We start from the raw sequence: 26,799 nt of genomic DNA on the forward strand, positions 1-26,799 counted from the left end.
AGAACCGAACTCAATAAGAACCGAACTCAAACGGTTCTTTTCGGATCGGTTCGGTTCGGTTCGGTTTTTTCGGTTCTTGGCCTATTGAGCTTATTTTGAATTTTTAATTTTTTAGTCCATTGGGCCTCATGAATGTAATAATTTTTTTCAACAATTAATTTATCCTAATTTTATTACAAATATTAACAATAAATACAAAGTATTCAAAACACATTTTATCACTAATATCTTACTAACTATTAATAAGATACTCCCAAAATATGAAATATTAAAATTTCAAAATACATAAACAAACTCCAATACTCCATCTATATAAACATAATCATAATGTTATAAAGAGAAATAACACATGTTTGATTTGAATAAAATCATGTTTGATTTGAATAAAATTATTAACACATGTTTGATTTGAATAAAATAAAAAAATAATTCGGTTTTTCGGTTCGGTTTTTCGGTTCAGCTAAGTGAACCGAATACCGAACCGACATTTCGGTTTTTTTTACAAACGGTATATTCGGTTTTTTTAAAAAATAAAAACCGAACCGAATTAGAAAAAACCGTCGGTTCGGTTCGGTTTTTTTAACACTACGGTTTTTTTGCCCACCCCTAATAATGTTGGCTTAGGAGATTTGCAAAAACAAACAAAATATTATAGAATTTAATTGCAAAATGTAATAACATTGAATGTTGCAGCACCAGTGGTCTAGTGGTAGAATAGTACCCTGCCACGGTACAGACCCGGGTTCGATTCCCGGCTGGTGCACACTATTTTTTATTTGTTTTTATTTTTAAATATTTTTGATAATGATGTGAGCAAATAATAATAATAATAATAATAATAATAATTATTATTATTATTATTAATTCTCCTACAACCCTTACCTGTTGGAAATTAAAGTCCTAACAACTCTTACCAATAGGAATATTGAAAAGAGCCTTCTTCCATTTTTGTAAACGAGCAGGCTTAATGGAACTAATGACATTGAATATTTCAAGAAATCCTTCTCACTGGTCGCATATCACAAATCACCTTCTCACCGGTCACAATGACAAATCACCTGTCAGACGCGGGGCCTGGCTTGACAAAGCTCGAGCTTGTCTTTTGTTGGACCAGACTTTTTTTGGGCCAAGCCAGAAAGCCCAAATTTGATATTCTATATTGTTTTAAAAAAATTAATTATATTTACAAATTTATAGTTTACAAAATTTTGTTTTATTTTATTAAACTTTAGAATTTGGGCTTCAAGTACTTTCCACTTTAAATATAAGTTATGAATGGGTTTAATGAATATTAAAATATGTATTCTAATTAAAATAATTTTTTTTAAAAACTTATTTATTGAGTTTTTGGACTAGGCAAAACCGAAGCCCGATTTGAGTGCTGAAAAAGTCACGCCCAAATCAGGACAAATCAAGGCCCAAGAACACCGGACTCCCGTCGAGGGCATTTCTTCCCTAGAAGATAATCTGTACTTCACCTTGTGTCGGCTTCTTTAATGTTGAGATCACTTTTTGAAGGCCCATTCTAATGTTTGGGCTTTTGAATGGACGACTCCAAGCCCTTCTTATGTAGAGGAGCTGTTAGTAGGAGTGGCAAAAAAAGCCCGGCCCTCAAGGTGTTGGCCTGGATATGGGCCCAAAAATTGCAAAGTCCACATATGTTGGGCCTGGACAAGGGCTTAGCAAAAATGTCCGGACTTGGCCCGGACTTTTTAAATTTATAAATAACAAATAAATTTAATTTAAATAAAAAAGAAAAAAACTCAAAATATTAAATTAGTTTAATTTTTTATATTAGCATTTGTTATTTTATTATGTTGTATTACTAATATTTTATGTATTGGACTATTATTATATTATATATTTTATGATTATCTTTAATTTAAATATTTTTTCTTAATTAAACAATATTTTATAATTAATTTAAAAAGCCCAGGCCCAGCCCGAGCCCAGCCCGTCCAAATTTGGACAAGCTTTTGAAGGGCCTGAACTTTATTTGAATGATGTGGGCTTGGACTTCAAAAAGCCCGGCCCAAGCCCGCAAATTGCCATACCTAGCTGTTAGCACGCCGCTTTATTTTTCTCATTATAACTTCACTTCTGCATTTACGATATTATCCCTGAATTTAAATTGCATAACATGATAATCAACATTATTATAGCGACGCTTATTATTTTCTATTGTCACTCCATTATCATATAATGGTCGCCGTAAAATATTTTAGGAGAACACATTGGACTATTTGATATCTTATGCGCGTGATCACGCACATTATAATGTGTGACGGCACGTGTGTCAAAAATTTATTTATATATTTTATAAATATTATTTTCACAAGTTACATAAAATACATCAATATCAATCATTTTCAGTTTCTTCGTTTGACTGAATTGTAAAAGAAAAAAAAAACTGAGTAGGTTGGAATGTTGGACTTGTGGCTGTGCAGATGACAAATTAACGTATTAGTTAATGTATATCATTTTGATTTTGATTTTGATTTTCATCGCTGACGCAAAACACATTTTTGTATGTTCACAATGACAGGGCCGCCAGACCGGAAATTTATTAAGTCTCCTTTATCATGTATATGAATAAGTCCATATTATTGTTTTTTTTTTCTTTTAATCTTAAAATTATATTACTGTCTACTGATATTACAAACAATCTAGCAGTTATGGGAACCTAAGTTGATATAACTATAGTATGGTCAGAGAATTTATTGATTATAGATTTTAAATCTAGAATAATAAAATGGATGAGTATCTTATATATAAAATTCTTCACAAAAAAAAAATTAATGTTCCTTTTAAAAAAAATGACTTCATGATTAAATTTTTTTATTAAATTAAAAAAAAGACTTAATTAATTGAAATTAAGTCAATTTAGATTTAATATGTATTCGCGATTGAAAATTCAAAATATTTTTCTCGTACAAGAAAAAAATAAAATAAAATAAAATAATTTTATTATAAATGTGAATAACATTAATTAATTAGTTGACTAGATTTTAGGAGACTTGCTCTTTTGACGGATGGGATGGTCTTGGTTGATGATACGTATGTGGTGACGTAATTGGTCTGACAGGTCGGCACGCCATTTAATTTTTTGTACGTGTTTTTGTTTCTTTTAATCTGTGGTTTATAAACGGAGAAGAAGACAAATAAGCAGTGTGATTCAGATTGCACAGAGCGAGGACCAGACTGGTAAATTGTTGGTTTGTTTGTTTACTTTTGAGAAAGTTGAAGTGATGATAATCAAACTCCTCCAACTTTAGCTAAAATGACTTTGCGGAGTACAATGCTCAAACTTATCCCTTATATTTAAAAGTCCATTAAAAAGTTCTCTTGGTCTTTGCTATTTTATCCCCAATGTGGCCAAACCTGCCATTCATCCAAAAAAAGAAAAAAAAAATTTCTAGAGTTAAAATTGTAAAAGCAATAATAAAAAATACGAATTATTTTATTTCATTTTTTTAAACAAGAAAAAATGTTTTGAATTTTCAATCTTGGGTACATATGAATCCTTACCGTATTAAAACGACTCCCTATTAATTGTATCACATCAGTATCTAGCAATTCATACATATTAAATCTTATAGTTGAAAACTGGATCCATTGAAATACTTTAATTTAATTAACTGATTTTTCTATCTATCAAGATTTTCTAAAATCCAAAACGTGATTGCCGCTATTTACATTATTAAAAAAAAAATAGATTTCTCCATATGACATTTCGATTCTTTGAAATGAAATAAATTAGCATGACATTTAATGGGGTTTTTTTAACTTAATGACCGAATCGACTTAATTTTAATTAGTTAAGTCTGTTTTTTAACTTAATAAAAAATTTTAGTCATGAAGTCTTTTTTTTAATTTGTTGTTTTATTTGAAAAGTATAAAATATTGACTTGCTAAAAGATATTCTCTAAAGTATCTCTATTTAATTAATTAATTTTTATCTATACTCAAATAAAACTTACTAATTAGCATTTCTATTCATCTACATAATTTGTGGTTACTGGTTACGTAGTAGTACATTATTACTATTTTTACTTTTGATCCTCTTGAAATTTGCATTATTTATCTTTACAAGTTTTTTTTTATGAAAAATTTTCATATAATATATCATAAATTGCAATATAATTGATTGACGCGTTCTATTTTAGAATATCAAAGGATTGTACTAATTTGAACATGATTTATATCATGATAAAATATTTATCTTATTTATATTGGTTGAGATGTTTGTTATATACTTATCCTTTAAGATTTATAAAGGCAAAAATGTGAAAGTGCTGGTTTTAAGACTTTTTAAGTTTAAAAAAAACAACTTAATATTTGTTATAACAGATGAAGACAAAAAAAAAACTTATCATTCAAATTTGAATATTTAATTCAATTAAAAATTCAGATTAATTTAAATTTATTTAGAATTCAAACCAAAAAAAATAAATAAATAAATACCACCTTAGAGAGGATTCCCCTATCTTACAACTAATGTAAGATACACCCCTCACATGAACAATGAATAGGTCTCACACATATACTTTTCATGTAAGAAGAATGTATCTTACATTAATTGTAAGATAATGTTTGCCCCATAAAAAATAAAATATTTTCAAGAATAAGCAAATGCCAATCATAATGATTTCGGTTTCTGTTAACCTACAAAAGATATTCTTTTATGATTTTTAAATGTTTGAAAGATGGGGGCAACAATATATGGTACTTCTCGACAGGCCGCCACCTCTTTGAAAGCATGGTGCCATGGCTTTCGAGTACTCGAATGGTTAATTCACTCGAGACGACCTGTTCTAATGCGCTCCTCTAATTATACTTTCTTCCAGTCCAAGTTACCATAATTTTTTCTAAGTATCTTGATTCCAATTCTAAGTTCACTATCGAAAATATTTAGAAATTTTTAAGCTGGCTAGCAGGGTCAATGTATATTTACGTATACACTCCAAATTAGTCTTTAATTGTACCATCTTTTTTTCTCATGGTTCATATCTGGCTGAGATTTCCACGTTAATTAACCCATTTGAAAGCGATATTTAGAAATATTTGTCCCGAACTTAGATGCCGACTAAGATCACTTTGTCTTGTCATCCTCGTTCATTATTAATAGGAATCTTACTACCTTAAAGTTTTCTATAAGGTACAGCCTGGGAAATGATAAGATAGCCACTAATAATTTGATACATGGATTTAACATTAAGTTAATATCAACGACTTGACTGGTTGGAGTCGGTTGCAAAATTAGTTTTCCACTGTTTCTTATTCGTTCTCGCAAATCTTCTCCTCTGCATCCTTGCTCCTGTTGTTCTTATTCTCCCAATATAAACTCCTAATTAAATATAATAACTTAAAGTAATCGAACACTTATATATATATATATATATATAGAGAGAGAGAGAGAGAGAGAGGTGCGGACACCAACATTTTTTTAATATAGACACACTTTAAATTGTGCAGTTTAAAAATTTTAATTATTGAATGAACTATAAAACCATACAGTTTTAAAGAGTTAAAAACTAACTCTCTTAAATCTCGCGGTTTTAAAATGTGTCTGTATGAAAAATAAATGAGGGTGTCAATACTAAAAAAAATATATATATATATGATCTCCAACTTTTCTTTGTATTTGATTTTAAAGTTTAATTAATTATTTTTGAATATTAATATTGGATAAGAGCTCTTGTATCTTGTTTGTTAATTAATTTTTACAGTACGAGGTCCGCACAATTTGATGGACGAAATTAGGTTTAGAGTAATTAATTAATTTAATGACACTTTGTAAGAAAAGTTAAAAAACTAGAACAATAAAATATTATCGAGAAAAATCACTATAAATTTAATCAATCATGCCCTTTTTCATAGTAGAATTAGCGGAAATATGAAGCAATGTAATTTGTTTAGGCAATATTTGCCATCACATGTGCATCACATGTGCATATGTTATTTTCTGCATTAATTTGCTTTAAGCCTTTGAGAAAATCAGGAATTTAGTTATTTATTTACGTAAGGGATGATGAAAAGGGAAAATTCGATGCAGCTGAGATCAAATGTATCTGATCAGCAGAAGCTAAGGTGGCGAGTATTTGCGGCCATGAAGCAGCGGCTTCGGGTGATTGGCGATTTTAGTGGTTCAACTGGTTGCCCATCACTTTAAAACTAAAAATGATTTCAACCGGCCTGCCCTCTTGTTACTTATTTACGTTATATTCTGTGTAAACCGTTGGATTAGATTATTCTAAATCAAACGCTCGCGATTGGCTAAACTGTAAGTAACAGAAAATGTAACTTAGGCGGAGCCTATTAATAGATACGGATCAAAATCAGTCAGTCCTCTTTATCTTCTTTTATTTTATTTTTTTCTTTTTAAATCGGGGCATCAAGTCGTTTGCGCCATAACTTTCAAATGCTTACCTATAGTCACCAAAATATGAGGACTCGTATCTCTTTTCCGATTAATGGGTAATTTTTAAAAATCTCTCCTGATGTTTGGGCTTGTTGCAAGTAGATGGTGAGAATTGATTTATTTGTAAAAAATCCCCTACCGTCAGTTAATTTTAACATTGACAGTTAATTGACTGTGCAAAGACAATATTACCCTTAACAATAATTTGTAGACGGAAATAACTAAAAAAAATTAAAATTATTAGTTATTTTACCCTCTTTAAATTATTGATATTTTCTTAAAGTTCCTACAAGAAAGATAAAATTAAAATTTTAAAAAATTCTCTTTAAATTATTGATATTTTCTTAAAATTTCTACAAAAAAGATAAAATTAAAAACTTGAAAATAAAATAGTTATAATCTTTACCTATGATATTGTAAATTTTTGGAATTGACAAGGATAAAATTGTCAAAAAATAGGGTTTGTGCTTTTCGCGCCAACAATTTTAATTTTTTTTTTAGTTATTTCCGTCTACAAATTGTTGTTGAGGGTAATATTGTCTTTGCACAGTCAACTAACGGTCAATGTTAAAGTTAACTGACGGTAGGGGGTTTTTTTACAAATAAACAGATTCTCGCCATCTACTTGCAACAAGTCCAAACCTCAGGGGAGGTTTTTAAAAATTATCCTCCGATTAATATGCTATCAAATTAAGACTCGTAATTTTCAAATGCTTACTTGTATATATGTATGTACGTATGTATGTAATCTTTCTCTAATGTGTGTATTTTTTTTTTATGTGAGCATTTTATTAAGTTATATGACTTAATAAAAATTTTTCAAACACGCTATTAAACTGTATAATTTTACAGTGAATATTAAACAGTAGTTCTATTAAATTATATGACTTATTGTGTGTTCACATAAAAAATAATGAAGATGTTCATATCTAAATAGATTCAAGAAACACAAATATAAACGCAATTTTTACAATAATTTTGAATCATTAAATTTAGGATTTCTTTGCCTTACATTTAATGTAAGATACATCCTTCATAAATTGAGTTATGAATCTCACTCAAACCCAGAACTAATAAACAAATATGTATCTTAAATATAAGGTATCAACTCCCTTAAATTTAACAAAAAATGAACGAGTGAAGATAAAATGACATGCTTTTATTAGTTTCATTAATATTTTTTTCTCTCTGTCCTCATTAATAGTTTCATTAATATTTTTTTCTCCCTATCCTCATTAATGCTCTATTCTCCCTTATCCTTCTACCGAATTTGTTTTCTCTCTCTCCTAGTTCTTCACTTATCGAAAACAAATCACTTTTCCTTTCCGAATGACAAATCTTTTTGTCCAAAGAACTCTTTCATGGCACACAACTCTTTTGCAAATAGAATTCCTTCACTGATTAATTTGACCATCAAAATCCGAGGCACACGGAAACCATGAGTAAAGAAAATAGCCAAACAATCTGTGGACGCTTCTTCATAAATCCCATTCTTATATATTATGACCATTAACGTGACTAGAAAATCAGTATTGGCTTTGCTGTTGCTTTTTCTAACTAGTCAACTTGGTATGATTTTAAGATTTTGAATTAAAATCTGTAATTATTTTGAGTGATATCATCTATATTGCTATACAAGAAATATATGAGTAGATTTCGATTGAATAATAGAGAAAAAAAAAATAGAGAGATGAGAAATTCTGTGGAAGGAGGAGAGAGAATAGAGCATTAGCAAGGAAAAAGAGAAAAAAAATATTAATGAAATTAATAAATTCATGTCATATAATCTTTACATCTATTTTTGATAAATCCAATGATTCGAAATTATTATAAAAACTTGTGTTTACATTTGTGTCCTCCACCTATACATACGTATAACGTTTGTCTTTCCTAATTTTTGAATACCGTAATTGTTCCCTACAACATAAAATTATATATATATGATCGGGTAAATGCTCATTTAGTCCTTATATTTTAAGATTAGTGTCCGTTTAGTCCCTGTATTTTTAAAAATGTCTCGAAACATTCCTACCGTTAAAGTATTGATACCTCTACCGTTACTTTTTATTTCTTTTAGTTTACTTTTACAATATTACCCTTTTATAATTTTTTTTGTTTGGACATTAATAAAAAGAAAATAATTGAATTACCAATTTCACCCTAGAAAATAAAAAAAATCATATTAATTTTTTTGCAAGCAACATTTGCACACTTGGTAGTTTGCATACAGTTTTTGACAATTAAAAATTAATATATTTTTATTTTTATTTTTTAGGGTTAAATTGATAATTTAATTATTTTATTTTTATTAATGTCCAAACAAAAAAATTATTGTAAAAGGGTAATATTATAAAAGTAAGCCAAAAGAAATAAAAAGTAACAATTTAATTTTTGACAATTAAAAATTAATATAATTTTTTAGGATTAAATTGGTAATTTAATTATTTTCTTTTTATTAATGTCCAAACAAAATTTTTTTATAAAAGGGTAATATTGTAAAAGTAAGCAAAAAAAAAAAAATTAAAGTAACGGTAGGAGTATCGATACTTTAACGACATGGATGTTTTGAACTATTTTTAAAAATATATGGAGTAAATGGATACTAATATTAAAATACAAGGATTAAATGGACTTTTACCCTATATGATCCACCAAAAAAAAGATAAAAATAAAAGTAAATAAATAAGGTTTTATTTTAATTAGCCAACTGACGATTTGTTATATTACAATTTCAGCCTTTTAAAACGTTACAGCTATATCCTTTGGTTGGCTGGAAGTCGACAAATTATTATTTTGTATTTTTAACGGATGGGAATCCTTTACTCTTACTCGTTTGTGCCGAACAAAAGTTCTCCCAATTATTAAAAAATTAAAATGAAAAGGTATATATGGCAAAAATATATGTTGTATGAGATTAAAGAAATTTACCTTCACATAGTACAATCAGAGAACGAGAGAAAAATATTAAAGAAAATATAAATATTTAGAGACTTTTAAGATGACTTTATTATTAACAATAGTATATAGATATATGCACTAATTTTTTGATATATTGAGCTTGACATGTCTCATTAGTAAATTATTAATGGAGTGCATACTTTATCTCTATATCCTTGCACTAAAGATAACTAAGTTAAAGCAATAATTTTTCGTAAGCATACTTCTATTAAGTTATAACATCTTCATAATAATAAATTAGTTTTGTCCTAATATTATAACTATATAGAGGTTTCACTACAATTAAGTCCTTTAAAAAATTAAATAAATAAATTATTTTAAACGAAATATGTATATTTACGGAATTAAATAATTGCATATGTTAGCTAGATGGATAATTTTGGGTAAATGTTCATGTAGTCTCTAGATTTGGGGTCAATTACTTTGTAATCTCTTGAATTTTTTAAAATTAATTACCTAACTATTATTTTTCCCTTGTCGTTATTTTCGTAATTGTTGGATCAAAGTTTTTCAAATATAAATAGTGTTTATATTAGTATAACCTAAAACTCAAGTAAATTTGACATGTACCAAGTGAAAAATAAAGAATAACTAATATATATACAATGTAGACCTTTTGAGTGATTTTTATATTATTTAGACTAATTGAATAATCGGCTCAAATGAGAAGAAGCCAAGAAGCATTTACACATCATGTTCTTTCTGAGTTATTTCTGTTTGAGTAAAAAGTAGTTGATTACTCTCTCTATTATTCTATTCCATACATGCACCAAACAAAGGAATCCAATGTCAAAATCTATTCCGATTCTTTTTCGTCAATATTTTTTTTTTTAAATACTAGTTGAATATTACCGGCCAAGAATGTCATTTTTGTAGGTATTTTCAATACACATAAAATGTGGGCACGATCTAATAAAGCGACTGTTTATAACACCTATCAACAACTTTGCTTTGAAAGTCTTTTAGTTGTCACTTTATATCATCTTAATTAGTTTAAAGTCTTATATATTTCTCAATAAACAACGATCAATATTATTAAATGACGATTCATCTTTAGCTAGCGTTTTGTTATGATAGTCTTACAAGAATTTCAACAAACGTGTGCACATTTTTTGTACATATGGAATGGGGATGTCATAGTTTCATCTTTTTCTTTAAGCTTGTTTGTTTGTTTTAAATTTGACACTAAGATAAAGTTCACTCGACCACATATATATCATTAGAGAGTCAAATTATTAGCACTCCTTCAAAATCCTATTAAAATCCCTTTTTCAATTATATTTCATTTAATGCCAAAAATACCTTCTTCTTTTTTTTTCTTTTTTTTTTCTAAATGAACACTCTTTGCATTTATGAATTTTTTAGTTTCTAATATTTTTCTCACTCTTTCAGTTTTAATATTGGTATTCCTCTCTTCAAACCTTATTTATTATTTAATTTTTAAAGAAAAATCTAAAAAAAAAAGTAAGAAATAATTATACTTAGAAAACAATGAATATTTTATGGGTCTAATATAATTTTATTCCACTTATAAATTTTTGTTTAGCAATTAGTTTGAGAATCCTTAAAAAAATATTTACAGTGGGATAAAATTTTATTTAACTTATTTTTTCACTGTATTGTATTTTAATTAATTTGTTATGTTTATTATAAGAATTTTGTTTTAAATTAGAGGATTACTTCTTAAATTCATATTATTTTATTGATAATAAAAGATATTTATATTGTGCAAGCAAAATAAAATTGAAGAGAGAAAGAAAATATAAATAATTTTATTTTATTTATATTTATCTTTAAATATAATTGTAATATAATAGGGGTTTTATAAGATTAATGAAAGAGTGTCTATATAGTCTAACTTATCATTAGAAAGACAAATCCAAACATTTATTTGCAGACATCCTGGTCAAATCGTACTATGATTACATGGACGAATATTCCATAAGCCATAACGTATAATAGATACCTTTTCAAGATATCTCTATCCAGATATCTTTTTAGTTTACCTTTTACATTAGATTTGGCTCTACCCAAAAATCAAAATTTTCGGCTTGAAATTTTTCAAATTAAGTGCATGTTTGAGATTATAGTGAATTGTCAAATAATCACTCATTGATTATTTACTCTTTAACTTATTTTCAGTAATTTGATAAATGATGATTATTAGTAAATTAGGGTCCAAATGAACAAGAACAACCCAAATCAGCTATACTTGGTAAAATAATTTGACAATTTAAACATAATTTGAGTGTTAGAATCTCAAGTAAGTGATTGTTTAAAATTTGATAATCCACAATAATTCCAAACATGCACTGAATCTAGAATTTGAAATTTCTAAATGTAAAAGATAAGTCATCATAATATAATCAGCAGGACTCTCAAATTAATGCACCTCGTGTTTAAATCCTAGGTCAAAAAAAAAAAAAAAAAAAAAACACCATCAATTATAGATCTAGATAATATTAACATTCCCGTTTGAAGAAAACGAGAAGTAAAAACAAACTTTAAAATCAAACAAAAATTCCAGCGGAAAGAGGTGGGAAGGAGCTGTTAGATTGTTTTCATGTTTAGCTAATTTTATCTACACCTAATTATTTATTCAATGCAATTTAACACTAGTTATTTTATTTGGGGAATTCTCCTTTAGTTTGCATGGCTTGAAATAATTATCCAGCTGTCTTTATATTTTCAAAAATTACCCAAAATATCATTGTCTTAATTTTTATAACTGTTGGATCTAATGTTTAACATTGAAATAGTTTTTTTTTTTTTTTTGGATATAAGAAATTCAATTTTTTTAAAAAATTTACTACATTTAAATAATTTCTTAAAATACATAAATTAACCGGATAAATTACTTAAAACTTTTAAGACTAAAAGAAGCATTTACAATATTTTAAAAAATCACCATACCGCTGGAAGAGCTCTAACAATAGTTTCTATGTTATATATATATATATGATGTTGGCATGGACAACGTTTTCATCGTGGCTGCGGCGCATCGAGTGGAAGTTTTTAAACCGATGACCAAATCCAAATGTCCCGTGAAAGCATGAAAATCCATAAAAACATCATTAGATTTTAGATTCAATACTCCTAATTAATACGGAAGTTCAGTTCGCAAATTATTCATTGGTTCGCAGAGTTTTCAAATGTCTTATATCTGGATTTCAAACCCCAGAATAATTAGTGCCCACATCATAAATAAATAATAATAATTAAATAAATTTATCTAATGGAAAAAGAAGAATAATTTTAATAAATAATGGAATTAAACGAATCAATAACTTCTGATATAAGCAATCCAAGTCACGTTTTTTTGAAGTACTGCTACTTATTCATTCAGTATTTATCTGTATTCATATTATCATGACTGATTAAAATATATGCGGAACAAAAAATAATTAGAAAAGAAATAGTGCTCCACGAGCATCCAAAACCTTTTTCTTTCAAACACTTTGGAATGCGCTTGGCCCATGCCTCCTTTGCATGGCACTTGATGCCCTAGTAGATAGGACTTGAATCTAGTAATTAAGTATTAATAAGAATTCGTGAGTGGATTTGGAAGTCACTTAGCCCATGCCTTATTTGCATGACATGAACATTAAATGTCTTGTAAATAACACTTGGATTCCGTGCTAAGCTTACCTGTGCTAACTCTTTAAATTCTTTTGCTATATGTGCGTGTGTAATAATATGAAATTATAATTAAAATTTAATTAATTTTATATTCTTATTCCATAATTACCAATTACATCTCTGTCTAAAAAATGAGTGAAAATGCGAATCCTAGCAAATAATGTCATGGGAAAAGGCTCGTCAAATCAAGCACATGGTCAGTAAATTTAGCGACGTGAGTGTTCGCAGCACTCAATTCAGATCCTAAGAAATAATGTCAACAAAAAAGGTTTGTGATATCAAGCACATGGTCAGCAAATTCATGATTGTTCCCCGTAAGCAATCGGAGGTAGCCACGTTTTCAACAAACAAGCATTAATAAAATATTGAGGAGGGGACGGGGCTCAGGCAATTCAATTGCTTCACTTGGCAAGCCCTAGTACCAGCACTACTTCAGAAACAACGCCGGCAATGTATAGTGCAAGAAAAATGAGCATGACTTAGATGATTACCCTCTTACAAGTAAGCGAAACTTTGTATTTGAAGACGGAGAACACGAATAATAGAAAGAAGTGAATGTACGGCATACTTTTATAAAATTAATTTTTCATTATATATATTCAAAGACGGAGAACACTATTCATCAAATAATGATAAAGAGGTGAACGAAGGGCGAAGGCAAACTTCGATAAATTCAAATATACACAATCCAATCATAACAAAAATACAAAAAATATCTTAATCTAATTTATATGCTCAAATGGTATAATTTATGATTACAATATGTTGTCATACAACTTCTACAACTTTCTTTAGTAATTAAATTGAATGTTTGATTTGTAAAATGTTATAGATATAAGTTTCGTTTGGGATTGAGGTTGGACGGTTATTACTTAAAAGTTATAATATTAAAATATTTGCTAAACATAACTACTATAACTTAAAAATTAAGTCGATTTAATTTTACATTTATATGATGAAAAATCTATTATATTTTTATTAATTTTTTTCAAAATTATATTTATTATATAATATTAACTTTTATTTTATATCTATAGCAATTTTAATTCAAAAACTTAATCATCTTAATACTAAACTTGGCCATAGTTTAGAAAGTGATGCGGCACTTTACGGCCTTTTACCATGACTACAGTGAAGAGATGGCTGACTCGCGTATGCGTAACAAAATTTGGTTAGCCTATTTATGACTGGCTTCCTACACACTTTTCAAAATGAGGGAATAGGGCATAAATTTTCAAAATGGTTGGCCAGGTCATTTGATCCTTAATAACAAACGGCTAGGTTTTATTGAACCACGGTTTTTTTTTTTTTTGGCTTGCTTCATTTTTCCACGAATTTTTTCAATCAGCTCGCCAATATCAAAGACAATATTTTTGACTTAATGACAACATTGTTTTAGTAAAGGAGCACGTATTTCAGTGCACAATTAAAACACGAAGGGTGTGATTATCGTGAATCAGCTGCGGCTCTGCGCGACACACCCGCAATCTTAATTATAAATTTTTATACAAACTAATATGATATCATAATTTTAATCAGATACCAACAAACGCGTAGATGAAACTGTTCTATCTTAATCAAAGTTTTCGATTCGAGTCTTGAAAATATAATTGTGTTAAATACTTATTGGGAGAGCTTTGCCACCCTAGTGGTCCTACTCGGCTCGAATCTGAATTACTCGAGGCCTAATATAATTTTCAGATATTAAATAATTTAATACACTAAAAAAATAATTCTAATCGAATGAATTTAATATTTCGTGATCATATATTTATTTTTATTATTTTATATTTTTATTTAATTAATAAATTTATATCACGTCAGCTTATAATAATAATTTATAGCTCTATCAATACTTTTGTTTTTTCAATTGATAACAATGTTTTCATAATTGATAATAACTTATCTATGGTACGTATATTTATATTTTCTTTAGCATTTATATTAAAAAATTAATAACAATAATTAATCCAATGACTGTAAATTAATATTTTATTAAGGACAATGAAAACCCTAGGTACCGCGGCACAGTATGCGCCGTGACAAGACCGTTGCTTTAAATTTACGAAACCACCAATTTTCTTCGATTTGTTTGACGGCTGGGTTGATTTATTTTCAGCGGTCCAAAATAAATACGACTTATTCATACAGTGCAATTAACTCACGTCTAAAATCTGACTTCACCCATGCCAAGTTCTGGTTTAATAATCGTAATAATGTGTTGTCAGTGATTGGTTTGCAAGTTTAAATATAAAGATAAATATTAATTTTACAGCAGAGGAGGACTCTGATAAATCATAAATGCCGGATCTAACTCATAGCCCAAAAATACACTATTTCTAGAATAATGATATTTGGGTTTTTTTTCTAAAAAAAGGGGCACAGCCACAGATAATACTAAGGACAGAGTTTCTTTTGTCTTCTACTTTTCTTTTTTTTTTTTTTTTTTGGTTGTTGTCTGTTGTGAAATAGATTTTATCTTTTAAGGATTATATATTATTTTTTTAGTACTATTTTTCATACCCATATGACCACCCAATTTTTTTTTTTATTTCTAAGAATCTGTTTAATAATGCTATCACATAATTAATTTGAATTATTTGAGTAGATTCATATTTGTAATGTAATTTTTTTTTTTAAAAAAAAATTGTTATGATTCAAGCAAGAGTCCTACTATTTTGCAACTGGTGTTTGGTACCCCTATTTTATCATTTAGTGATTTAATCATTAAATCTAACTAAAGAGTTGCATGGCCGTGTAGATGGGTTTGTATGGTTATTAACATTGTCATCCCTGATGTTTTCTGAAAAATTAGAAAAGTTAAAATTTTCTAAATGTTGACATATATGTCCAGATTGTTTCAAATTTTTTTACAATTAAATCTATTGACCTAGTTTGACTATTTGCACGAGTATAGTGTATGGACAATAATGTAATCTCATGTAAAAATTTTAAAATACATGAAAAATTAACACGCCTTAATAAATATTTTGTTAACATAATATCTATTTAATATACAATAATTATTTGAATATGTCAATTAAAAAAGAATACATGATAAAAATATATTAATTTATTAACAATAATAATATATGACCATAACAAACATGCACATGCCTAAATTAAATGTTTCCAATAATATTATTAATGAACAAGTTGCGTAATTCGTAATGTATATTTAATTAAATATTTTTTTATTTTGATATTATTATCTTCTTTGTGTACAAAAACTGAATTTCATTTATTTCTTTCTTTATTCCTAATTAGCAGTTTAGCACCCATGAACTCTATCCTCTATTTTTGTTTCTTTCTTCTAACTTAATAAAATAGTTTTAATTAAAACCATCATATTTTAGAAGTAGAGTTTTTGATCGACAAAAGTCATACTATTGATTCTTTGGTCTATGCAGTAGTGTGATTTAAAAGAAGGGTCCAGCTACTGTGCACTTGGTGCATGGTACCCCACATTTTGTCCATATATGAGTTGCCCATTAGATCTAACGCAAAATTTACTTCGACAACATGGATGTATTCTATTTGATTTTTAACATTAACAGCTCTATTGTTTTTCAAAAAAGTAAAATAATCAAAAGTTTGACAAATAATTTTGGATAATTTTTAAATTTTATATTTTGATCAATTGATCTTTTTTTTTGAAAATAATATAATATTAATTTAATCTGTAATAAATAATTTAAATATATAATAAAATATATTAATTTATTAATAATATTAAACAGTTTTTATAAACAATATAAAATATATTTAATCAATAATAAATAATTTAAATATGCAATTAAATTTTAATTTATCAATAATAATATGACCAATGTTAAAAAATTTCATAATAATCAATTATGGTTTAGTATTCAAATATAAATAATAGAAATATACTCTTAAGTGTAAATAGTAGAAATATGTTGGACTTACATATTAAAATTTTAAAACTTCTAATTTTTTCACTTTTCAGCAAATATGAGGGACTGCACAGTAATTTACCAAAAACAAGCGTACCATGACCCGGGGCACTGTAGCTTCGTCCGCAAAAAAAATATTACTCCCGAGGACTCAACTGACATGATAATTAAATACGATATGGATTTGTTTAAATTAGGGGTGGGCAAAAAAATCGTAGTGTTAAAAAAATCGAACCGAACCGACGGTTTTTTTTAATTCGGTTTGGTTTTTATTTTTTAAAAAAACCGAATATACCGTTTGTAAAAAAAACCGAAATGTCGGTTCGGTATTCGGTTCACTTAGCTGAACTGAAAAACCGAACCAAAAAACCGAATTATTTTTTTATTTTATTCAAATCAAACATGTGTTAATAATTTTATTCAAATCAAACATGATTTTATTCAAATCAAACATGTGTTATTTCTCTTTATAACATTATGATTATGTTTATATAGATGGAGTATTGGAGTTTGGTTATGTATTTTGAAATTTTAATATTTCATATTTTGGGAGTATCTTATTAATAGTTAGTAAGATATTAGTGATAAAATGTGTTTTGAATATTTTGTATTTATTGTTAATATTTGTAATAAAATTAGGATAAATTAATTGTTGAAAAAAATTATTACATTCATGAGGCCCAATGGACTAAAAAATTAAAAATTCAAAATAAGCTCAATAGGCCAAGAACCGAAAAAACCGAACCGAACCGAACCGATCCGAAAAGAATCGTTTGAGTTCGGTTCTTATTGAGTTCGGTTCTTATTCGGTTCTTTTTATAAAATAACCGATTTAAATCGGTTCTACTTAATTTCGAACCGAACCGAACCGAACCGAACCGTGCCCACCCCTAGTTTAAATACGACCCATTGTGCAATCTAGTTGAAAAAGATCCATGATAATTAATAATGCAGACGGTGGCTAGCAGCCAGCCAGTAAATTATTTCTAGGGATGGAATTTATATTACGCACATGACATAATTAATTTGAATGGTTTGAATATATTTTTTATCCGTAAGATAATTTTTAAAAAAGGAAAAAAAAAAAGGCTATGATCCATGCAATATTACTCTCGAAGTCCCCAGCTAACACGTCAATAAATCTTTGTCCGGCGTGCACCTCTCTCCCCTTCACCTCTATATATATACACACACACACACACACTGATACAAACGTTCATACGTTTAGCTTCAACAATCCTCTTACACCACCACTACCAACTCTTAGTATTTTCATCGGTCGTTAATATTAAAGTAAAAAAAGAAAAAAACAAACTTGAATTTATGGGTAGCCTTGATTCAAACATGGCGGAGTCTGTCCAGTTCAAGCCTTTAGATGCTCAAGAATTCAGAAAACAAGCACACCAAATGGTTGATTTCATTGCTGACTATTACCAAAACATTGAATCATACCCGGTTCTCACCCAAGTCGAACCCGGGTTCCTCCGTTCTGCCTTACCCGACTCCGCCCCGCACCGCCCCGAATCATTTGAAACGATCCTGAAAGACGTTCAGGAAAAGATAATCCCGGGTATCACTCATTGGCTGAGCCCAAACTTCTTTGCATTCTTTCCCGCCACCGTGAGCACGGCGGGTTTTCTCGGAGAAATGCTGTGCGCTTGCTTTAACTCAGTTGGCTTCAACTGGCTTGCCTCCCCGGCTTCCACTGAGCTCGAGATTGTTGTCATGGACTGGCTTGCCACCATGCTCAAGCTACCCAAAACCTTCATGTTTTCAGGCACCGGTGGTGGCGTTATTCAAAACACCACCAGCGACTCCATTCTCGTCACCCTCATTGCGGCCAGAGACCGAGCTCTTGACGCCGTTGGTGCTGAAAACATGCACAAGCTTGTCGTTTATGGCTCCGATCAAACCCATTCTACCTTCGCTAAAGTTTGTAAATTAGCCGGCGTTTCTCCAGCCAACATACGCGCCCTTCCCACTAGCGTTGATGCAAATTTTTCTCTGTCTCCTCAACTTCTCCGTAGGGCTGTGGAGGCTGACGTGGAGGCCGGGCTGGTCCCACTTTTCCTTTGTGCAACTGTGGGGACCACGTCAACCACAGCTGTTGACAATGTTGAGCCGCTTGCTGAGGTGGCCAACGAGTACGGCATTTGGGTCCACGTGGACGCTGCCTATGCTGGCAGCGCATGTATTTGTCCCGAGTTTAGGCACTACTTGAATGGCATTGAAAGAGTCGACTCCTTCAGCTTCAGTCCGCATAAGTGGCTGCTCAGTTACTTGGACTGTTGCTGCTTGTGGGTCAAACAACCGGGTCTACTAGTCAAAGCTCTGAGTACTGACCCGGAGTACTTGAAAAATAAACCGAGTGAGTCGAATTCGGTTGTGGATTTTAAAGACTGGCAAGTTGGTACGGGTCGAAGATTCAAGTCGCTCAGGCTATGGATGGTCCTACGCAGCTACGGTGTGTTCAACCTCCAAAGTCACATCCGGTCTGACATAAGGCTGGCCAAAATGTTTGAGGGGTTTGTAAAGTCGGACCCCCGATTCGAAATCGTGGTTCCCAGACACTTTGCTCTGGTGTGTTTCCGGTTAAACCCGTATCCGCATTCTGGTTCGGCTGACACCGAGATGTTGAACCGGAAATTACTTGACTGGGTCAACTCAACGGGGCGGGTTTATCTGACCCACACTATAGTGGGTGGGTTATACATGCTGAGGTTTGCAGTGGGCGCTTCTCTCACAGATGAGCGCCACGTGGTGGCCGCGTGGGAGTTAATTATGGAGGGGGCTGATAGGTTGTTTAAAGGCTCCGCTTTCTAGTTAGATGGTCATTGACGAAAGTTGGAAATTGAGGAATAAAAAAGTTAGAGCTTTGTAAAAGACTCTTCTAATTTAATTTTTTAGATATTTATTTATTTATGTGATAAATAAAAGAGTGAAAAAATAAATTATTTTTTAAAAATTTCTGTAAATAAAAATAAATTATATTATTTTGATCAAACTTTTTCCTTAACTAAAAAATAGTAATTATAACATCTTTCTCTTTGCAAGCATAATGAAATAAAAAATAATATAGTACTAAATTAAAGACTTAAGATTACGTTTGACATGCCGAATTGGATTAAACTAAATTATTATGATTGGATTAGATTAAGTTGGATTATATTATATAGTCTTATGTTTGGTACGGTACCGGATTGGACCTATGTTAAATTATATTTAAATAATATAAAATAGCATTTAAGTTGGTATTTTAATATAAATATCAATTATCCATGAAATTTTATAATTATAATTAAAATAAATTTAAAAAGCAATTACTAGGAAAATTAAATATATTGCAAATAAATTATTGGATAGTCATAATATAATAAACAAATTAAATATTTAATTACTTTTTATCAAATATTTAAAAATATTATATAAAATTAATTATTTAATGGTATTATTAATTTTCAGGATTATTTTTAATATCATATTAGTGATTTTTAAATTTAATACAATCAAATAATGCAATAAATAATTAAACATTTAGTTTTATCAATTAATTATTAAATATACAAGTAATGAAAATTTAATCTCAAGAGTTGGTACAAGTAAAAGTACCAATTTAATTAGACCATAGATAATAAATAAAAATAAATTTTAAGTAAATCATAATAAAAAATTAATTAATTAATTAATCAATCAATATTAGGTGTAAATAAAAAAAAATCTCATAAATGAATAACTTTTTTTTTAAAATCTTATCCCAACTAAAACCATGTGTAAATTAGGACTATTAATCTCATGATTTTAGGATTAAATTCAAATTTAGTCCCCCTTAATCCAATCCAACTAAGCTTGCCAAACATAGGATAAAAATTTAATTCCAAAATTAATCCAATCCCATACTTAATCCCAGCATCCAAACATGGGCTAAAAGAGTCTTCATATGACACTCATTTAAAAAATTCTTTTAGAACTCTTTTCGTTGACGTGACTATTTATATTAGTAGTAAAGTCCCATTTGAAAATTTTTTTTTGTGATGCTTGGCTTTGAATTATTATGCTCAGCTCATATTATATTATTATTATTATTATTATATATTTGCTTGGCTTTGAATTGGTCATATATTGAACTATTATCAGGTGTTTTGGTACTTTGCTCATGCTGTATTTGTACGACTGACAAAATAGGTGTGTCACATTATGTTGTGAGATTATTTGAATATTTTTTTCCCCTTCTTTTGGTCATTTAGTAGTAGAAATACAAATATATGTAATAACTATGCCCAATAGTTATTATAGGTGGCTCTAATGGTTTGTGCATTATAGTTTTCGATAGCTTGGGGTGGGCGCCTGTCGTGGGTTTGTCAATAAATCGCCTGAGAGAGTGGTTTGCTATGGTTTTTCCTTTTAGCATTTTGTTGTCTTGATAATATCTCTGGATTTTAATTCAGATTCAGCCATTCAGGGGTTTTATTATGTTAAATTATGTTGTATTGTTTTTGAAGTAGCAATTGTGGGTGCAGTTGTAATTGTCATGAGTACTATTGTGTCTTTTTTTTTTTTTTAAAAAAAAAATTGGAATGTGGATTCACCTTTTAAATTTGAGCTGGGTAGCCCAAGCCCCGTAAAAAGCTCTCCAGTGCCTCGTTAGACTTAATGTGTAAAACTACTCTCTAATTCGATTATAAAGGAAAAATCTGTAGTGAACAAGACTTGATGCTTAGGTTATCCTATGTATTATATTTGAGCTTATGCTAGCATTGCATTTAGTCCGCAATGCAAGATTTATTTTCCTATGAAAAAAAGAAAAAAAAAATACTACGCCCTCACAAGTGGAATTGTCATAATGATATAAAGAAATTGATTGATTGTATAAGAGATCTTGTAACACGGTAAGGGAATAAATTAGACCACCCGTAAAGTATTCTTGAAAACTGTAATACATATACAAAATTGGATGACAATATGCCGCACATCAGGTTTCACATGACGTGTCATTCAATAGTGCATACTAATTCAGTGGCATGTTATTGATGAGATAATAGAATTAATTTTTACTTAATAAATGATAAAAACTTATATCCAACGTTGAAGCTGTAGCATTACATTGTTGAGCGTATGAATTTTTGAGATACAAAGAATGAATGGATAAGAGAAAATTGTCAAGATTGCCAAGATTACAAGATAGCATGATTCAAGCCAAGTAGCTTTACATGTTGTAAGCTTCATTCTGATAAAGCATGTTCCGTTACAGTATGTTTATGCAGTACGGCAAAGCAAACCGACCGGCCAAAACTTGAATATTGAAAGCACAGGCACCGGAACAAGTTTAAGCCCACCATGGAGCTTCACCAGTTCTGAAATCTGTTTCCGTCCATGGAACGAAGACTACCTTACCATTTTCAATGTTGGCATGAGCCAATGCCAATGACTGTACCAAAAAAGTAGAATGGAAGTTCATTATTATCATCAGTTCTGCTATTATGAAATAGAATATATGCCATACTTGATTGCCAACATAACTTGGAAAGAAATAAAAAACCATGAAAGCTAGCTAAAAATCCATGACAATAATCTAGTCAAAAGCAAATTCAGACCAAGCCAAAAATGAGGGGATTCTAGTCAGTTCTTGTCAGTCAAGTGACGACCTTGTTAATTCCTTGTTTTCTCATCATTTCTAGTAATTCTCTAAGTGACAAGAGTCTATTGTCATAAACAAGATTCAAATAGAAACAAGAAGAAAAGATAAAAGCTAACTTAAAAAAATAAAAAAACGGTGACAACAACCTCATTACAAGCAAAATTCACACCACAGCAACATGAAATGAATATTATATTTGCTAAGCGTTTCTGAAGCATTGTAGAATACTAAAACTCGAAGGGTGCATTTCCTTGTCTATATGACTCCCCCAAAAATGAAATAAGCGAGGAGGGGCACTTCTAATAATGTTCCGTACGAAGAATGGCTCTCAGGTCTTTGTAAGCATCAAAATAATTATCATTTCAATAGCATATTCATATGATCCTCTAACAAAAAAAGTTAAGGGGATTCCATCTTGCTAGAACATACAAGTTCTAACCCGTTCTCCCTTATAAAAAGTGGACCACATAAAATTTCAGGACGTTGCTTTCAACAGTACATGAAAGAAATACACAAAAACTCCCAGTTACCATCACAAGTAATTTCACCAATGAATGTGCATCACTCATGACATAATTGTCTTCTGAAGAGAGACAACTGATATAACCAAGTATAACGGACCCAAGTTATGTATTACTCACCAATGGAGCAGGCCCTCTCACAACTCTTCCTTGGTTATTGTATTGGGATCCGTGGCAGGGACAGATGAACTTGTTCTCAGCTGAATTCCATGGCACCACACATCCAAGGTGAGTGCAGACAGCATTGATTCCATATGATGCAAGTGTTTTGTCTTTTTCCACAACAAGGTAGGTTGGATCTCCCTGAAATTCATAATCAAATTCAAATAAGCTTTCATAATTCTGGTTCATGATCTCACAATAACATAATATTGAATGGCAAGAAGAAAAAATGTTTTGAGTTCGTATTTTTTTAAAACCTATGAATCTACTTGTAGAGCGACCTTTCACGTACGAGAAAACTCCATGCATCAAGGGAATGAGTTCACAATATGAGCTACAGAATAAGTTGCAAATGTGAGAAATCCTGCTTCACGTGTAAACACAACCAAAAATTGAGGTTCATGGCAATTGCAGATTATCTCATGACAATTTATTAAGTTTTTTAGAACCAAGAGTCAAGTTTGCAATGAACTAAGCAATAATTTTCAAAGAAATTGATTTGTACCTTCAATCCTTCGGTGAGGGTTCGGTCCCCAGGGCCGTGCGTGTTAAGCCAATCAGCGGCAATGATGTCATTGCCAATGGCATCCTTGGCAGTAGTACCACCACCAGCACTTCCTAAACTGTTATCATATTTTAACAGGAGTGGGTTAAATCAATAAAACAGAACTTTTCCACAGCAAGAAAAGCAGCATATTAATGATCGATAAATGATGGCAAACTATTTGAAGCCTAATAAACATCCAAGGCTTGGGATCATTGCCAACTATAGAAGAATACAAGAAACCAGTGACAAGATAAACCAAAATTGAGTCTAAATTATTAAGGCAATCAAAGAGTATATTCTAATATTCAATCTGTTTCATCTCCCCCCTGTTGTATCTAAACCAATTCTACACATAAATAAGATACTTCACCAAATTTTACTAAGAAAATCATTGTGTCATCTCTTTTAAAATAGATGAATTTTATGAGCTCCAAGGACCAAGATCAAAGTAATCTAGTCTTCTTCTTAATATAATAGAAAACTTTCCAAAACAATTGGAGGCAGTAAGAAAAATATATAATCCAGCCGGTCCCCCCAACAGACACACACACACACACACACAAAATAAAAATAAAAATAAAAATTCTTTCCAAGCCAATATTGATAAAATTGAATTGTGTTATTTGCCCACAAAAAAATTGAAGGGGGGGGGGGGGGGGGTTTTTTACATTGTCCCTGCCAGTTAAAGCTTAAACATAGTTTCCAAGAAAAATTGGGAATACATTTTCTCCAAGTTCATAGAAATCTTGGGTTAGTTTCCTACTTACACAAAAATATTTGAAATAAAAAGGAAACTAAGAAACATATTCACCATACCACTTGTAATTCAGTTAATGTTACAGTGTAGCTTTTTGAGCAATGATCAAAATCAGCTAAGAGGTATAAGCTTTGATAATTGTCATGAACCATAAATCATAACTCACCCAGGTGGGGCAAAGAAGGTCGCATAAGGAACCAACATAAATCCAGTGGGAAGAGAAACAGCACCCAAGAGAAGCAAATTCATGAGCTGCCTCTTGCCCATATCAGGCACTCTATCAGCTGGAATACTTGTAGCCTGGCACTTGATCTTCATTCCCATTGGATTCTTTGTCACCATCTGGGTCCTTGCTGGTTTCACAAGAAAAGCTCTCGATGGACAGAACATACCACTCTTGCTTGAGCATAGCTATTTCAAGAAGCTTGGTAAAATTAGTATCAAAAAACGCTAGGCACATTGTTTATAATTCAAGAAAATTTATTTTCTTTTTTTCTTTAATGGGAACTTACCTGAGAAGGAGTTGCTGAGGAGAGAGAAGAGGAGGAAGCCATTGTGGAGAATTATTGGAGGCAACCGAGTGAGACTTTGTATTTCAGTTGATATCATGAATATGATTCGAGTAATAACGGCCACAACAAGGAAATGGATAAGGCCATCTACCCCTTCGCGCCACATAGCCACAGGTTTTAAGCGATTGTGATTTTATTTCTCTTCCACACGTGGCTCCTCCCTCATCCCAATGCTTGGGCCCGCTCATAATTTCCAGAGCCTGCTAATATTCAATACAACTACAAATCAATTGGGCCTTTGAAGAAAAGCGCTGTAATCTAAGAGTGATACTATTAGCACCCTCAAAAATCCCTTGTAAAGCCCTTTCATAGAGTTCAATTTTATTCCTGTTTAAAATAACATAAAAGGACGTCAATGAGCTCTTGGCAAACCCTGTGCTCCGAGTCCCACTTTAAATCTTTATAGATCCTTAACTATATCATGATTCATGCATATAGCTTGATATTAACAACTTATTTTATTTTGAATGGACCTCAACAAAAGTCAAATTAAAACGAAAATAAAAAACTTGAATTAAAATTTAGAAGAGCAAACAAATAATTAGATGAAAAAAATGCAAACCCATTATTTCTTCTTTCTTTCATTTTTCTTCTCATTATTTATGTTACATGTTATATTATTGTTAAAACTAAATAAAAAATAATTATTAGATTCCTTACAATCAAATTCAACATGTTGAGATATTATGATAAGCTGGTTGTGTCAGCTAAGCTGGTTTTACAAGCTTGATTCAGCTGCTAACTACATTGAAGAATGTTGATCAAATGATGATGATTTGTGTGTACAAATTGTGAGAATTTGAGTACCTAGCTTATAATATCTGATGTAGCTTAGAGTATATAGTATAAATGAATGACAACTGGCAATTCGTAATTGGTTAAAATGATTCAGTTAGTTCAGATTTTGTTATTATATCAAAGTTAGTTACAACTGGAGTGTATATAAATAGAGCTGTACCAATCAGTTTGCATGCTTGATTCTTATTCAATAAAATTTCCAGATTAATTTGGATTCTTCTTATTCATTTTCTCTCCTTCCAAATAGACTAACAATTCTAATATGGTATCAAAGCATGCAAATATGAGTGATCTAAACAATAAGCTTTGTCCTCAATCTCTATAAACTTCATTCAACTTGTAAAACTCGATCGATTGAATTATCTCGTGTGGAAAGCTCAAGTTTGTGCTTCAATTATAGCTAATGGACTTGAAGGTCTCATTACTAGTGAAAGTGTTTGTCCCAATCGTTATCTTACTTAAACAGAAGGAGGTTCTACCAGGTCTGCAGCTTAAAGTTCACAGAGGCAGTAGAATTTAGAATATATCTCCTAGATGAAAATAAATAAGCTTTTATTGAGTTGGATGCTCTCATCAATGGTGGATAATGTATTGATTATGGTGATCCATTGTGAATCTTCATTTGAGTAGTGGGAGATGCTTGCTCAGATCTTCATGTCACAGTTAAAGGCAATGTACATCCTCTGAAGATGCAGATCTAGTCTATTAAGAAGGATCTCTATTTGTTGGTGATTACTTTAACAAAATGAAAAAGATAGTTGATAGTTTGACCATTGGTGGTAAGCACTTCTTTCTAATGAACTGATCATGCATTTACTTACTAGACTAGATGATAGCTATGAGTCTCTTAGGACAAATATACTCAATAGGCT

General features: G+C 30.3%; 2 protein-coding genes and 1 non-coding gene across 3 annotated transcripts; 2 read left to right on the forward strand and 1 right to left on the reverse strand.

Annotated features, from left to right (window-relative positions):
• The first annotated feature begins 692 nt into the window (after positions 1-692).
• Positions 693-763, forward strand: TRNAG-GCC (transfer RNA glycine (anticodon GCC)). Its single transcript has one exon. It is a non-coding gene; the product is annotated as a tRNA-Gly (tRNA).
• Positions 764-18,121: 17,358 nt separating this feature from the next.
• LOC102607021 (tryptophan decarboxylase TDC2-like) lies at positions 18,122-19,928 on the forward strand. Its single transcript, XM_006469752.4, has one exon. The coding sequence runs from the start codon at positions 18,259-18,261 to the stop codon at positions 19,756-19,758; it is 1,500 nt and encodes a 499-aa protein (XP_006469815.1). The 5' UTR covers positions 18,122-18,258; the 3' UTR covers positions 19,759-19,928.
• Positions 19,929-21,968: 2,040 nt separating this feature from the next.
• On the reverse strand, positions 21,969-25,224 carry LOC102606718 (cytochrome b6-f complex iron-sulfur subunit, chloroplastic). The gene is made up of 5 exons (XM_006469751.4): positions 25,070-25,224; positions 24,724-24,968; positions 23,759-23,876; positions 23,212-23,394; positions 21,969-22,360 (listed from the first exon to the last, which is right to left on the reverse strand). Exons 1-5 carry the CDS (start codon positions 25,109-25,111, stop codon positions 22,259-22,261), a joined length of 690 nt encoding a protein of 229 aa, XP_006469814.1. The 5' UTR covers positions 25,112-25,224; the 3' UTR covers positions 21,969-22,258.
• Between the last annotated feature and the right edge of the window lie 1,575 nt (positions 25,225-26,799).

The sequence above is a fragment of the Citrus sinensis genome, chromosome 2 (genome assembly GCF_022201045.2).
Source record: "Citrus sinensis cultivar Valencia sweet orange chromosome 2, DVS_A1.0, whole genome shotgun sequence".
NCBI classification, from domain to species: domain Eukaryota; kingdom Viridiplantae; phylum Streptophyta; class Magnoliopsida; order Sapindales; family Rutaceae; genus Citrus; species Citrus sinensis.

Bases quoted from the DNA above. Each gene is read 5' to 3' on its own strand.
- LOC102607021 (XM_006469752.4), top strand. From the start codon at position 18,259: ATGGGTAGCCTTGATTCAAACATGGCGGAGTCTGTCCAGTTCAAGCCT.
- LOC102606718 (XM_006469751.4), bottom strand. From the start codon at position 25,111: ATGGCTTCCTCCTCTTCTCTCTCCTCAGCAACTCCTTCTCAG. The intron at 23,877-24,723 runs GTGAGTTATGAT...ATATGATAACAG, and splicing joins ACCTTCTTTGCCCCACCTGG to TTTAGGAAGTGCTGGTGGTG. The intron at 23,395-23,758 runs GTACAAATCAAT...TATGAATTTCAG, and splicing joins CCCTCACCGAAGGATTGAAG to GGAGATCCAACCTACCTTGT.